Source organism: Pan paniscus, chromosome 1 (assembly GCF_029289425.2).
Source record: "Pan paniscus chromosome 1, NHGRI_mPanPan1-v2.0_pri, whole genome shotgun sequence".
In the NCBI taxonomy this organism is placed as follows: Eukaryota; Metazoa; Chordata; class Mammalia; order Primates; family Hominidae; genus Pan; species Pan paniscus.
The window spans coordinates 102,723,895-102,739,481 of record NC_073249.2 but is presented as its reverse complement, the minus strand read 5'-3'; the positions used below and the strand labels follow the sequence as shown (position 1 = coordinate 102,739,481).

At 42.6% G+C, this 15,587-nt stretch overlaps 1 protein-coding gene across 1 annotated transcript in view; it reads left to right on the top strand.

The window, feature by feature from the left end:
- Nucleotides 1-14,060, top strand: part of LOC103784200 (neuroblastoma breakpoint family member 15-like) — a 39,813-nt gene extending 25,753 nt beyond the window's left edge. The window contains exons 6-16 of the mRNA XM_034963563.4: nt 276-481; nt 1,772-1,823; nt 5,726-5,889; nt 6,932-6,983; nt 7,614-7,786; nt 8,506-8,557; nt 9,154-9,326; nt 10,036-10,087; nt 10,736-10,928; nt 11,579-11,679; nt 12,299-14,060. Coding sequence (XP_034819454.3) covers nt 276-481; nt 1,772-1,823; nt 5,726-5,889; nt 6,932-6,983; nt 7,614-7,786; nt 8,506-8,557; nt 9,154-9,326; nt 10,036-10,087; nt 10,736-10,928; nt 11,579-11,679; nt 12,299-12,542 — 1,462 coding nt within the window. The 3' untranslated portion in view covers nt 12,543-14,060. The remainder of the gene's footprint in view (nt 1-275; nt 482-1,771; nt 1,824-5,725; nt 5,890-6,931; nt 6,984-7,613; nt 7,787-8,505; nt 8,558-9,153; nt 9,327-10,035; nt 10,088-10,735; nt 10,929-11,578; nt 11,680-12,298) is intronic.
- The last annotated feature ends 1,527 nt before the right edge of the window (nt 14,061-15,587 follow it).

The window sequence follows — 15,587 nt, the reverse complement described above, 5'->3', positions numbered from 1 at the left end:
GTCTGCACTGTACAGGGATAGCTGAGTCTTCATCCTCCTCAGCTCCTATCTGTCCAGTGCAATGAACCCAGCTGCTGTCTTCCTCTCTGTTTCCCATGGCAGCCATGCTCTGTTGCAGAGAGAACAGGATTGCATGTTCCCTCTTAATGGGAACCTCCATTTTGCTTTCTGGGACCACTCTCTTAATGCCGCCTGTCAAAACCAGCTAGGACTCCCTGGGGTCCAATCCCTCTGTGTTTAATCTTCTGTCATCTCTGTCCCACCTGGCTCATCAGGGAGATGCAGAAGGCTGAAGAAAAGGAAGTCCCTGAGGACTCACTGGAGGAATGTGCCATCACTTGTTCAAATAGCCATGGCCCTTATGACTCCAACCAGCCACATAGGAAAACCAAAATCACATTTGAGGAAGACAAAGTCGACTCAACTCTCATTGGCTCATCCTCTCATGTTGAATGGGAGGATGCTGTACACATTATTCCAGGTAGCCTCTGTTTTCCTTGTGTCTCATACCTCTCTCTAGGCTGAGGAAGATAAACTCTGAAGACAGGCTCTATAAACACAAATTCATTTGAATAAAAAACTATGATGGGTTTCTAAACAGATATCAGGGAGTTTTTTTGTCCTTCTCAGCTAATGTCATGCCTTTGTCTGCCAGTCCCCAGTATCAAGTTACTCAACCCCAGGCAAGTGTGACAATCTCATAGTCACCTGAGTGCAGAAGGTGCACAGGCAGTATCTGTCAGGCCTCCTAGCTTCGATTCAGTATCTCTTGTCATCTGTGATTAAGTCATCTGTCCCTGAACAACGTCCATGGAGTTTCTATGCCTGTTTAAGGAAGCTGGCAGCCTTGCCTTTGTATTTGGAAATATTGTTCCCCAGGCTTCACTGCTCTCAGCTTTCATCTGGATCTCCTTTAAGTCAGCTTGCTTAGCTGCACAGTCACCCTGAAATCAGGACGGAAACTTTTCTTCTTTACTTTGCTGATATATTTCCATAAAGCAAGGCTGGACCCTGGTTTTCCACCCTGTCAATGCAATGGCTGATCCAATGTTTCTTTGTAGCATCGTGGATTTTTTTTTTTTTTTTTTTTTTTTTGCGATGGAGTCTTGCTCTGTCACCCAGGCTGGAGTGCAGTGGCACCATCTTGGCTTGGTGCAACCTCTGCCTCCCAGATTCAAGTGATTCTCCTGCCTCAGCCTCCTGAGTTGCTGGGACCACAGGTGCACAACATCACATCTGGCTAATTTTTGTATTTTTAGTAGAGACAGGGTTTCCCCATATTGGCCAGGGTAGTCCTGAACTCATGACCTCAAATGATTCACCTGTCTTGGCCTCCCAAATCACAGATTCTTTTTAAAGCAAGAGTTGTTCAAATTTATCTGTCAGTCATGTTTCATGTATAGATGCCTCTAAACATTTAATGTCCATGTTACCTGGTGATATAAGTCCGTATTGCAGCAACACTCTTAGAAAATTGTTTGACCAATTTTTGGAGATTTTTTTGGGGAAAAAATTTTGTTTAACTTTGACTCAGGCAGGGAATATGGCATTATGGTCTACACGTAGAGGGAGATTTTGGCCTGTGGGTCTGGAAAGCAGGGTCATCTAATTCTCACCAAAGTTAATCTAGGACACCCTAGAATATTCCTGTCAGAATCCTTATTCTTGCACTGAGAATAGTTATGTCCTTGTGCTGTGACTGGACAGTGATTTGTTCATATGTGAAGTATGAATTGCTTAATGTGACCTGCTTCTCTGAATTTATTTACAGAAAATGAAAGTGATGATGAGGAAGAGGAAGAAAAAGGGCCAGTGTCTCCCAGGTAATGTTGTGGAATTGTTGGCTGTTAATTCAGTAGTGACATCTGGAGATGGTAGATTTAGGGAAAATGAGGAAGTGATGAATAGAACTATTGCTTCCATTCACCCAGCTACAAATTGTGCTGATTTACAATGTTGTATGTTATTTGTGGCACTTGTATTGGTTTTAATTTCATAGTCCTCTCAAGATAGGAACTTGCCATCAGATGAGCCAGGTGAACTAGCCAAACAGGGTTTTCTTGTTGATCTTTTCAAAAAACCAGCCCTGGATTCATTGATTTTTTGAAGGGTTTTTTGTGTCTCTATCTCCTTTAGTTCTGCTCTGATCTTAGTTACTTCTTGTCTTCTGCTAGCTTTTGAATTTGTTTGCTTTGCTTCTCTAGTTATTTTAATTGTGATGTTAGGGTGTCAATTTTAGATCTTTTCTGCTTTCTCTTGTGGGCATTTAGTGCTATAATTTTCCCTCTACACATTGCTTTAAATGTGTCCCAGAGATTCTGGTATGTTGTGTCTTTGTTCTCATTGGTTTCGAAGAACATCTTTATCTCTGCCTTCATTTTGTTATTTTCCCAGTAGTCATTCAGGAGCAGGTTGTTCAGTTTCCATGTAGTTGTGTGGTTTTGAGTGAGTTTCTTAATCCTGAGTTCTAATTTGATTGCACTGTGGTCTGACAGTTTGTTGTGATTTCCATTCTTTTACATTTGCTGACGAGTGCTTTACCTCCAACTATGTGGTCAATTTTGGAATAAGTGTGATGTGGTGCTGAGAAGAATGTATATTCTGTTGATTTGGGGTGGAGAGTTCTGTAGATGTCTTTTAGGTCTGCTTGGTGGAGAGCTGAGTTCAAGTCCTGGATATCCTTGTTAAGCTTCTGTCTCATTGATCTGTCTAATATTGACAGTGGGGTGTTAAAGTCTCCCATGATGATTGTGTGGACTCTAAATCTCTTTGTAGGTCTCTCAGGACTTGCTTTATGAATCTGGGTGCTCCTGTATAGGGTGCATATATATTTAGGATAGTTAACTCTTCTTGTTGAATTGATCCCTTTACCATTATGTAGTGGCCTTCTTTGTCTCTTTTGATCTTTGTTGGTTTAAAGTCTGTTTTATCAGAGACTAGGATTGCAACCCCTGCCTTTTTTTGTTTTCCATTTGCTTGGTAGATCTTCCTCCATCCCTTTATTTTGAGCCTATGTGTGTCTCTGCATGTGAGATGGGTTTCCTGAGTACAGCACACTGATGGGTCTTGACGCTTTATCCAATTTGCCATTCTGTGTTTTTTTAACTGGGGCATTTAGCCCATTTACATTTAAGGTTAATATTGTTATGTGTGAATTTGATCCTGTCGTTATGATGTTAGCTGGTTATTTCGCCCGTTAGTTGATGCAGTTTCTTCCTAGCATCAATGGTCTTTACAGTTTGGCATGTTTTTGCAGTGGCTGGTACCGGTTGTTCCTTTCCATGTTTAGTGCTTCCTTTAGGAGCTCTTTTAAGGCAGGCCTGGTGGTGACAAAATCTCTCAGCATTTGCTTCTCTGTAAAGGATTTATTTCTCCTTCACTTATGAAGCTTAGTTTGGCTGGATATGAAATTCTGGGTTGAAAATTCTTTTCTTTAAGAATGTTGAAGATGCTGGAGAGGATGTGGAGAAATAGGAACACTTTTACACTGTTGGTGGGACTGTAAACTAGTTCAACGATTGTGGAAGGCAGTGTGGCAATTCCTCAGGGATCTAGAACTAGAAATACCATTTGACCCAGCCATCCCATTACTGGGTGTATACCCAAAGGATTATAAATCATGCTGCTGTAAAGACACATGCACACATATGTTTATTGCGGCACTATTCACAATAGCAAAGACTTGGAACCTAGCCAAATATCCAGCAATGATAGACTGGATTAAGAAAATATGGCACATATACACCATGGAATACTATGCAGCTATAAAAAATGATGAGTTCATGTCCTTTGTAGGGGCATGGATGAAGCTGGAAACCATCATTCTCAGCAAACTATTGCAAGGACAAAAAAACAAATACCGCATGTTCTTACTCACAGGTGGGAATTGAACAATGAGAACACATGGACACAGAAAGGGGAACATCACACACTGGGGCCTGTTGTAGGGTGGGGGGAGGGAGGAGGGGTAGCATTAGGAGATATACCTAATGTTAAATGATGAGTTAATGGGTGAAGCACACCAATGTGGACATGTATACATATGTAACTAACCTGCACGTTGTGCACATGTACCCTAAGACTTAAAGTATTAAAATATATATATATATATACATACACACAAAAAATAATAAAGGAAAACTATACATATGGGAAAAAAAAAGAATGTTGAATATTGCTCCCACTCTCTTCTGGCTTGTAGGCTTTGTGCCAAGAGATCTGCTGCTAGTCTGATGGGCTTCCCTTTGTGGGTAATCCGACCTTTCTCTCTGGCTGCCCTTAGCATTTTTTCCTTCATTTCAACCTTGGTGAATCTGACAATTGCGTGTTTTGGGGTTGCTCTTCTCGAGGAGTATCTTTATGGTGTTCTCTGTGTTTCCTGAATTTGAATGTTGGCCTTCCTTGCTAGGTTGGGGAAGTCCTTCTGGATAATATCCTGAAGAATGTTTCCCAGCTTGGTTCCATTCTCCCCGTCACTTTCAGTACACCAATCAAACGTAGATTTGGTCTTTCCACATAGTCCCGTATTTATTGGAGGCTTGTTCATTTCTTTTTACTCTTTTTTCTGTAAACTTCTCTTCTCGCTTTATTTCACTAATTTGATCTTGAATCACTGATACCGTTTCTTGCACTTGATCGAATTGGCTACTGAAGCTTGTGCATGCATCACGTAGTTCTCGCGCCATGGTTTTCCGCTCCATCAGGTCATTTAAGGTCTTCTCTACACTGTTCATTCTGGTTAGCCATTCGTCTAATCTTTTTTCAAGGTTTTTAGCTTCCTTGCGATGAGTTCGCACATCCTCCTTTAGCTCAGAGAAGTTTGTTATTACCGACTTTCTGAAGCCTACTTCTGTCAGCTCATCAAAGTCATTCTCCATCCTGCTTTGTTCCATTGCTGGCGAGGAGCTGCGATCCTTTGGAGGAGAAGGGATGTCAGGTTTTTGGAATTTTCAGCTTTTGTGCTCTGGTTTCTCCCCACCTTTGTGGTTTTGTCTACCCTTGGTCTTTGATGATGGCAACCTACAGATGGGGTTTTGGGGTGGATGTCTTTTTTGTTGATGTTGATGCTATTCCTTTCTGTGTGTTAGTTTTCCTTCTAACAGTCAGGTCCCTCAGCTTCAGGTCTTTTGGAGTTTGCTGAAAGTCCACTCCAGACCCTCAAACAGGGATTTCTTGGTGTTGCCTATTCTCTCCCATGTGTTTAAATCCAGGGAGAGGTGTATATATGCTTTCTTCCTATTTGTTGGTAGTATGTTGGCTAGTATTTTTGCAAGAAAAGAAATTGAAAAAGTAAATATATTATATCAAAATACTGGGAAAATGGGGCCCTTAATACACAAGATCTGTGTCTGCACTGTGTCAAGAACTCTCTTCACTTGAATGCTGCATGTAAAATTCAACCCAATTTATGCAAAGTAGTTGAAGCCCTGTGTCAGTTCTCTGTGCTGCAAGTCATGATGGTAGTTTACAGGGAGAGTCTGGGTGCCCTGAGTTGGCTCATCTGTGGCAAATGTACTGAGCACATGCTGCCCATTTTTGCTCTGTCCCCAGAGCAGTCACCCTCCACCCTGTATTTAGAAGGATAGTTTTATTTCTCTTGAAGGAAAAATGCCTTTGGTTTCTGTGACCACTCCATTCTGTCTCCCATCAGATCATCTGGGAGGTTTTGTTGTCTAATGTCTGTTGGTTAAATCTTCTATCATCCCTGTCCTGCCTGGCTCATCAGGAATCTGCAGGAGTCTGAAGAGGAGGAAGTCCCCCAGGAGTCCTGGGATGAAGGTTATTCGACTCTCTCAATTCCTCCCGAAATGTTGGCCTCGTACCAGTCTTACAGCAGCACATTTCACTCATTAGAGGAACAGCAAGTCTGCATGGCTGTTGACATAGGCAGTGAGTACTCCATTGTGAAGGTGATAAAGCTCCAGTTCATGGCCCAGGTAGACCCCATAATCTTCGGGCCTTGTGCCCCTGGTTGGGCTGAGAGTTGCCATCACTGTGGGCTAAACCTATATATCAATGTAGATTTCAATCACTCTGGAGTCGAGTCTGAAGCACAGGCATGGGGTGGGTCAGTGAGCTTTGCTCTCTTCCTAGTCTCAGGCCATGCCCGTGCCAACCTGGACTGACTGTCACGACATTGAACTCAAGGCAGGTGTGGCAAACTCACACCAAACTATGCAGCACATGCCCAGGAGTTGTCCGTCAGATCAGCTCATCTGAATTAAATGTCTCTTGCCAGCTACAAAATTCCTTATGAGTTTTGTTCCCAAAGCATGTCTGTGTGGTTCTTTACCTGCCCAAGGCCAGTGTCACCCTTGTCTACATCTCAGTGAAAGATGTGACCCAGGTTTCACTGAATTTATCCCCATTTTCTGTGTCTTCTAAGTTCGCTTGTTTTAGCTCATCTGTCCGTCATGTTCCTGGTATGTTTTCTAGATAAATGGCTGACTTTTCACCCACAAAAGCCATAATAGCTGATGCTTCTGTGTAGAACCAAGTTTCATTTTGACTCAAGAGCTGGTACATTGCACCCCTTCATCAAATCTCTGTGTCCACAATCTCATAAACTATCAAATTCTGGGTATTTGATGAGAGAAAGCTTAATATTGAAGTATCTCTCCTATGAGGTGTTAGAACTATTTGCCTACAATTTATTGGGGAAAAAATTGCTCATTTGTGTACACAAACCTAGGACAGAGCACATAGGGAAGATAACATTCCAAAACAGGGTAATTTTGCCCAAGGCTCATGAAAGAACTCAAGCCAGTTTTCTCAAGACTTGACCTCAGGCCTACTGGAATATTTCTCTCAAAGTCTCCTGTTCTCACACTGACAAGACTGATGTCCCTGTGTTAGGATTGGACAGAGGAATGTTTCCGTGTGCAAGGAAGAACTGCTTAATGTAAGAGGCCCCATCTGCATTTATTTGCAGGACATCGATGGGATCAAGTGAAAAAGGAGGACCAAGAGGCAACAGGTCCCAGGCGAGTTTGAGAAATTGTGGACAGTTAATTTGATGTTGACACCTGGAGATGCCAAGTCCAGGGAAAACAGTACGTGCTGAAAATAATAATTTCATCTTGACAGACAAGTCTGAATTATGCCTACTAACATTGATTTTTGGTTCTCATTAGAGTAAATGTTTAGGTTTCCATTTCTTCCTACCCTTATCATTTACTAACCTAGTGAAGGTTGACCATACCTCAAAAGCTGTATTCTCATGGTGACTGCAGGGAAACTTGAGCAAATTTTATGCAAAATTATAGAGGACATGCTTTTCATGATCACTGTTCACTGTGTGTCCTGAGAGCACAAATACAGAGTGTCCTTTGACTCCCTGATCAGTGTGTCACCTGGCCAATTCACTGAGCTCACTCTGTGTGTGTGTGTGTGTGTGTGTGTGTGTGTGTGTGTGTGTGTGTGTGTCTTTCTCTTTCATCCTTTTCTACCTGGCCCTTGTCTATCCCAACATAAAGGCAATAATTTGTTACCTCATTAATGGATCTGTCCTTTTTCTTTTCAAACTCTTCCTTACGTTAGCCATGAAATCTAGCTGGGGCTGTGTGGTTTCTGATTCCCCCTGGCTTATTCTTTACTTTTTCCCACTTTTCCAGGCTCAGCAGGGAGCTGCTGGATGACAAAGGGCCTGAAGTCTTGCAGGACTCACTGGATAGATGTTATTCAACTCCTTCAGTTTATCTTGGACTGACTGACTCATGCCAACCCTACAGAAGTGCCTTTTACGTATTGGAGCAACAGAGTGTTGGCTTGGCTGTTGACATGGATGGTGAGTACCTTTCTATGAAGGTGATAAGGATCCACTGAGTCTTCTGGTTAGGGTCATATTCCTACTGCAAGTGGCCCTTACTGAGCTGAGAGATGTCATTGCCACAGGGAGGACCTATAGGCACATATAGGTTGAATGAAACTCTAGTTCCACTTGGAAGCCCAGACAAGGGATGGGTCAGTGAGCAGGGCTCTCTTCCTAGTCTCAGGCCATGCCTGTGGCACCCTAATCCTACTCTCAAGATGTTGGATCTGGGCAGATGTGACAAATTCACACAACTCTGATTTTGTCTCAATTTTGTAGATCTTGTAGATTTCATCCTTCACTCTAATTTCAGCGTCTAAAATCCTCGCTACCATGAACAATCTGAGTATTTGATGAGACAGGGCTGAATAGTGCAGTTTTTCTCCCAGCAACCATTTGGGGGCATTTGCTTTAAATCGATTGGAAAAATATGGCATAACCATTTGCACAAACTTGGGACAAATGATATTGGGATAACGATCTACCAGAATAGGGAATTTTACCCACAGTTTCTGGGACAAAAACCAAGGAATCTCTATCGTGATCAGCCTTCAGGCCTCCTGAAGAATATCTCTCACAGTGTCCTATTCTCATGCTGAGGAGCCTGAAGTCCCTGTGTGAGGATTAGACAGTGGATTGTTATGTGTGTAGGAGAACCAGCTTAATATGTCTGTCCATGTCTGAACTTATTGCAGAAATTGAAAAGTACCAAGAAGTGGAAGAAGACCAAGACCCATCATGCCCCAGGTAACTTTGAGCAATTATGGATGCTTCATTCTGTGTTGACACCTGGAGATGCCAGGTCCAGGGAAAACAAGAGTGTGTTCAATTTCATGTTTTCAACGAAGGTTGAATTACTCCTACTGACATTGCTGTTGGTTTTCATTGCAGTAGATGTTTAGGTTTCCGTTTCTTCCTCCCCTTATCATTTACTAACTTACTATAGGTTGACCATACCTCAAAGGCTGTATGGCAACTGCATGGAATCTTGAGCAAGTTTATGGAAAATTATTGAGCCCACTGTTTTCATGATCACTGTTCGCTGTGTGTCCCGAGGGCACTAACTCAGAGTGTCCTTTGACCCCTTCATCAGTGTGTCACCCGGCCAATTCGCTGAGCTCACTTTCTCCTCTCTCTCTCTCTCCCTCTCCCTGTCTTTCTCTTTCATTCTTTTCTACCTGGCCCTGGTCTATCCCAACATAAAGGCAATAATTCATTACCTCATTAATGGATCTGTCCTTTTTCTTTTTAAACAGTTCCTTATGTTAGCCATGAAATCTGGCTGGGGCTGTGTGGTTTCTGATTCCCCCTGGCTTATTCTTTACTTTTTCCTACTTTTCCAGGCTCAGCAGGGAGCTGCTGGATGACAAAGGGCCTGAAGTCTTGCAGGACTCACTGGATAGATGTTATTCGACTCCTTCAGGTTATCTTGAACTGCCTGACTTAGGCCAGCCCTACAGCAGTGCTGTTTACTCATTGGAGGAACAGTACCTTGGCTTGGCTCTTGACGTGGACAGTGAGTACCTTACTATGAAGGTGATAAGCCTCCACCTGGTCTTCCAGATAGGGGTGATATTCCTGTTCCAAGTGGCCCTTACTGACCGGAGAGATGTCATTGCCACAGGCAGGACCTATGGGCGCATATAGGTTGTAATGAAAGTGTAGTCTCAGTTGGAAGCCTAGACATGAAATGGGTCAGTGAGCAAGGCTCTATTCCTAGTCTCCAGCCATGCCTGTGGCAACCTGAGCCCGCTCTCAGCACATTGGACCCAGGCAGATGTAAAAAATTCACAGAACTATGATTTGGACTCAAGGGTTTGTAGATTTCCTCCTTCATTCTAATTTCAGTGTCTAAAATTGTTGCATCCGTGAACCAGCTGGGCATTTGATGAGACAGGGCTGAATACTGCAGTTTTCCTCCTAGAAATCATCTGGGGCATTTTCTTTGAACTGATGGGAACAATAAGGCATAACTGTTTGCACAAACTTGGGATAAATGATTTTGGGATAACGATCTACCAGAATGGGGATATTTCACCCTTGGTTCTGAGATGCAAACCAAAGAATATCATGACCAGCTTTCAGACCTCCTGAAGTATATCTCTCACATTGTCCTGTTCTCATGCTGAGGAGCCTGAGATCCCTGTGTGGGGATTAGACAGTGGACTGTTATGGGTGTAGGTGAATTGGCTTATTTTGTCTGTCCCTGTCTGAATGTATTGCAGGAATTAAAAAGGACCAAGAAGAGGAAGAAGACCGAGGCCCACCATGCCCCAGGTAACTGAGCAATTGTGAACAGCTACTTCTGTGTTGACATCTGGAGACTCCTGGTTCAGAGAAAACAGAGCGGGCTGACATTATCGATTACATCTTTTCAACCAAGCCTGAATTATTCCTAGTAACATTGCTGTTGGTTTTCATTGCAGTAGATATTTAGGTTTCCATTTCTTCCTCCCCTTATCATTTACTAACCTACTGTAGGTGGACCAGACTTCAAAAACTATTCTCATGACGACTGCATGGAAACTTGAGCACATTTTATGGAAAATTATTGAGCACAGTCTTTTCATGATCACTGTATGCTGTGTGTCCTGAGGGCACTAACTCAGAGTGTCCTGTTACTCCCTCATCAGTGTGTCACCTGGACAATTCACTGAGCTCGTTCTCTCTCTCTCTCTCTCTCCGTGTGTGTGTGTGTGTGTGTGTGTGTGTGTGTGTGTGTGTGTGTCTATCTGTCTTTCTCTTTCATTCTATTCCATTTGGCCCTGTTCTGTCCCAACATGAAGGCAATAATTTGTTACCTCATTAATGGATCTATCCTTTTACTTTTTTAACCACTTCCTTATGCTACCCATGAAACCTAGCTGGGGCTCTGTTGTGTCTGATTTCCCCTGGCTTATTCTTTACTTTTTCCTCCTTTTCCAGGCTCAGCAGGGAGCTGCTGGAGGTAGTAGAGCCTGAAGTCTTGCAGGACTCAGTGGATAGATGTTATTCAACTCCTTCCAGTTGTCTTGAACAGGCTGACTCCTGCCAGCCCTATGGAAGTTCCTTTTATGCATTGGAGGAAAAGCATGTTGGCTTTTCTCTTGACGTGGGAGGTGAGTACCTTTCTATGAAGGTGATAAGGATCCACTGAGTCTTCCATATAAAGATCATATTCCTGCTCCAAGTGGCCATTACTGAGCTGAGAGATGTCATTGCTGCAGTGAGGACCTATAGGCACATGTAGGTTGAATGAAACTCTAGTTCTACCTGGAAGCCCAGACATGGGATGGGTCAGTGAGCATGGCTCTCTTCCTAGTCTCAGGCCATGTCTGTGGCACTCTGATTCTACTCTCATGACATTGGACCTGGGCAGATGTGACAAATTCAGAGAACTATGATTTTGACTCAAGAGTTTGTAGATTTCCTTTTTCACTCTAATTTCAGTGTCTGAAGTCCTCACAACCATGAACAATCTGAGTATTTGATGAGACAGGGCTAAATATTGCGGTTTTTCTCCTAGAAATCATTTGAGGGTATTTGCTTTAAATTGATTGGAAAAATATGGCATAACTGTTTGCACAAACTTGGGACAAATGATATTGGGATAACGATCTACTAGAATAGGGACATTTTACCCACAGTTTCTGGGAGAAAAACCGAGGAATTTCTATCACGACCAGCCTTCAGGCCTCCTGAAATATATCTCTCACAGTGTCCTATTCTTATGCTGAGGAGCCTGAGGTCCCTGTGTGAGGATTAGACAGTGGATTGTTATGTGTGTAGGGGAATCAGCTAAATTCATGCCTGAATTTATTGCTGAAATTGAAAAGAAGGGGAAGGGGAAGAAAAGAAGGGGAAGAAGATCAAAACCTACCATGCCCCAGGTAACTTTCAGCAATTGTGGATGCTTAATTCTGTGTTAACACCTGGAGGCAACAGATTCAAGGAAACCAGAGTGTGGTTGATTTCATGTTTTCAACGAAGGCTGAATTACTCCTACTGTCATTGCTGTTGGTTTTCATTGCAGTAGATGTTCAGGTTTCCATTTCTTCCTCCCCTTATCATTTCCTAACGTACCATAGGTTGACCATACTTCAAAAGCTGTACTCTCATGGCCACTGCATCGAATTTTGAGCATATTTTATGGAAAACTATTGAGCTCACTCTTTTCATGATCACAGTTTGCTGTGTGTCATGAGGGCACTAACTCAGAGTGTCCTTTTACTCCCTTACCAGTATGTCACCTGGCCAATTCACTAGCTCACTTTCTCTCTGTCTCTGTCTCTGTCTCTGTCTCTCTCTCTCTGTCTTTCTCTTTCATTGTTTTCTACCTGGCCCTATTCTATCCCAACATAAAGGCAATAATTTTTTTTTTTTTACCTCATTAATGGATCTATCCTTTTTCTTTTCTAACCACTTCCTTATGTTACTTCTGAAATCTAGTGGGGCTCTGTGGTGTCTGATTTTCCCTGGCTGCTTCTTTAGTTTTGTCTCATTTTCCAGGCTCAACGGCGTGCTGATGGAAGTGGAGGAGCCTGAAGTCTTACAGGACTCACTGGATAGATGTTATTCGACTCCGTCAATGTACTTTGAACTACCTGACTCATTCCAGCACTACAGAAGTGTGTTTTACTCATTTGAGGAACAGCACATCAGCTTCGCCCTTTACGTGGACAATAGGTTTTTTACTTTGACGGTGACAAGTCTCCACCTGGTGTTCCAGATGGAAGTCATATTCCCACAATAAGCAGCCCTTACTAAGCCGAGAGATGTCATTCCTGCAGGCAGGACCTATAGGCACGTGAAGATTTGAATGAAACTCTAGTTCCATTTGGAAGCCCAGACATAGGATGGGTCAGTGGGCATGGCTCTATTCCTATTCTCAGAGCATGCCAGTGGCAACCTGTGCTCAGTCTGAAGACAGTGGACCCACGTTAGGTGTGACACGTTCACATAACTGTGCAGCACATGCCGGAAGCGATCAGTCAGACATTTTAATTTGAACCACGTATCTCTGGGTAGCTACAAAATTCCTCAGGGATTTCATTTTGCAGGCATGTCTCTGAGCTTCTATGCCTGCTCAAGGTCAGTGTCATCTTTGTGTTTAGCTCATCCAAAGGTGTTACCCTGGTTTCAATGAACCTAACCTCATTCTTTGTGTCTTCAGTGTTGGCTTGTTTTAGCTGATCCATCTGTAACACAGGAGGGATCCTTGGCTGAGGATTGTATTTCAGAACCACCAACTGCTCTTGACAATTGTTAACCCGCTAGGCTCCTTTGGTTAGAGAAGCCACAGTCCTTCAGCCTCCAATTGGTGTCAGTACTTAGGAAGACCACAGCTAGATGGACAAACAGCATTGAGAGGCCTTAGCCCTGCTCCTCTCAATTCCATCCTGTAGAGAACAGGAGTCAGGAGCCGCTGGCAGGAGACAGCATGTCACCCAGGACTCTGCCGGTGCAGAATATGAACAATGCCATGTTCTTGCAGAAAACGCTTAGCCTGAGTTTCATAGGAGGTAATCACCAGACAACTGCAGAATGTAGAACACTCAGCAGGACAACTGACCTGTCTCCTTCACATAGTCCATATCACCACAAATCACACAACAAAAAGGAGAAGAGATATTTTGGGTTCAAAAAAAGTAAAAAGATAATGTAGCTGCATTTCTTTAGTTATTTTGAACCCCAAATATTTCCTCATCTTTTTGTTGTTGTCATGGATGGTGGTGACATGGACTTGTTTATAGAGGACAGGTCAGCTGTCTGGCTCAATGATCTACATTCTGAAGTTGTCTGAAAATGTCTTCATGATTAAATTCAGCCTAAACGTTTTGCCGGGAACACTGCAGAGACAATGCTGTGAGTTTCCAACCTCAGCCCATCTGCGGGCAGAGAAGGTCTAGTTTGTCCATCACCATTATGATATCAGGACTGGTTACTTGGTTAAGGAGGGGTCTAGGAGATCTGTCCCTTTTAGAGACACCCTACTTATAATGAAGTACTTGGGAAAGCGGTTTTCAAGAGTATAAATATCCTGTATTCTAATGATCATCCTCTAAACATTTTATCATTTATTAATCCTCCCTCCCTGTGTCTATTATGATATTCATATCTCTACGCTGGAAATTTTGGGTCTCAATTTTTACTGTGCCTTTGTTTTTACTAGTGTCTGCTGTTGCAAAAAGAAGAAAACATTCTCTGCCTGAGTTTTAATTTTTGTCTGAAGTTAATTTTAATCTATACAATTAAAACCTTTTGCCTATCACTCGGGACTTTTGGATTGTTTTTTACATTCAGTGGTATAATATTTGATTATGCTGATTGGTTTTGGTGGGTACTGATGCGAATTAATAAAAACATTTCATTTCCATGTTTATTTTCTAATCTCTTCCACATTGTAGGCTATGTTTACCACACGTAGCAGAATGTATTTACATTTCTTGGTTCTAGTCATTTGTGTTCTTCGTGAGTGTGAGTGTGTGTGTGTGTGTGTGTCTGTGTGTGTGTCTGTGTGTGCCTTTGGCATTTAGGAAGGGTTGTATAGCTCATGTTAAATATTGCACTAAAAATGTTTTTGATGGTTTTCCTCCCTTTGAACTAGACACACTTCTAATATTTGGTTTATAGTTTTAAATTATAACTTTCAGCATCAAATATTTCCATACAACAGTCAATTACATGATGTGTTTTCTTTTTCCTACCTCCTTTACCTGCCACTTCTCATAATAGTATTTGAACCTAAACATATACCGGTGACATTCTGTGATTATCATCTTGCCCCTACCTTGGTTTTTGGTTCAGATCCACAATGAAATATATTAACGCTCATGAGCTATTCAAAAGTGAATGTCACAGTCATCACTTGCTGAGTGGTACTCATCCTTAACAGAGTCCTCATGAGGGAATCAGGTCTCGCTGAGTTTAGCATGTTTAATAATCTTTTCTCACGGTCTTGATACATGAATCGCATTACTAGATATAAGGTGCTTGTCCAAAATGATTTTTCTGGAGTTTTTAGGAGATATTGTCTTCCTTGGGGGACATACATGGTGTATGTTCTCATTGTGGGATTCTATTTTGTTCTACCAGGACCTCTAATTTCTGCCAGTTACTTCATTCATTTGTGCTCTTCACCATGAGTCTCCAGAGGATACTTCCATGGTCCGTGCCTCTCCATCTCCCAGCAATTCTGTGTTTCCAAGATTGGCACCTCTGGTCCTCTGCACGGTGAAGCCCCTTCCTTTCAATTCCCCAGTAGCCAGTGCTCTAATCCACCAGGTCTCAGGCATGATCTATGTTTCTCCACACTCACTTTCTGAGGATAGTTTTACCTGGGTTCTATCATGAACAGGCCCTCCCTGCTGTCCTGGCCTCTATTTGCATAGTGTTTCCTGCTCCCTCTGCCATCCTGTGGCTCCCAGACCTGGCTAAAGAAAATCACCTGAGGGCCACAGTGTTCCCTAGCCCTGGTGTTTAGGGGCAGGATTATGGGTGAGATTTTTGAGTCTCTAAGTTGACCCCTACGGCTCTGAAGTGTATGTTGAGAAATTCAGCTGTTATCATCCTAGGTGGACTTGCTCCCTCCTATCCTCCTACTTCAAATGCAGAACTTCAATCATTTACAAAAGAAGACTGAATCGTATAATAGAACACACCCTTATTCATTGGCTGGCTTCACCAATCATCTCATGGCTGAACTTGTAAAAATACAATCTTAGCCACATACCTATGAAATGTATATGTGTGTGTATATATATACATGAATTTGCTTCTGAGATTATGGAGGCTGAAA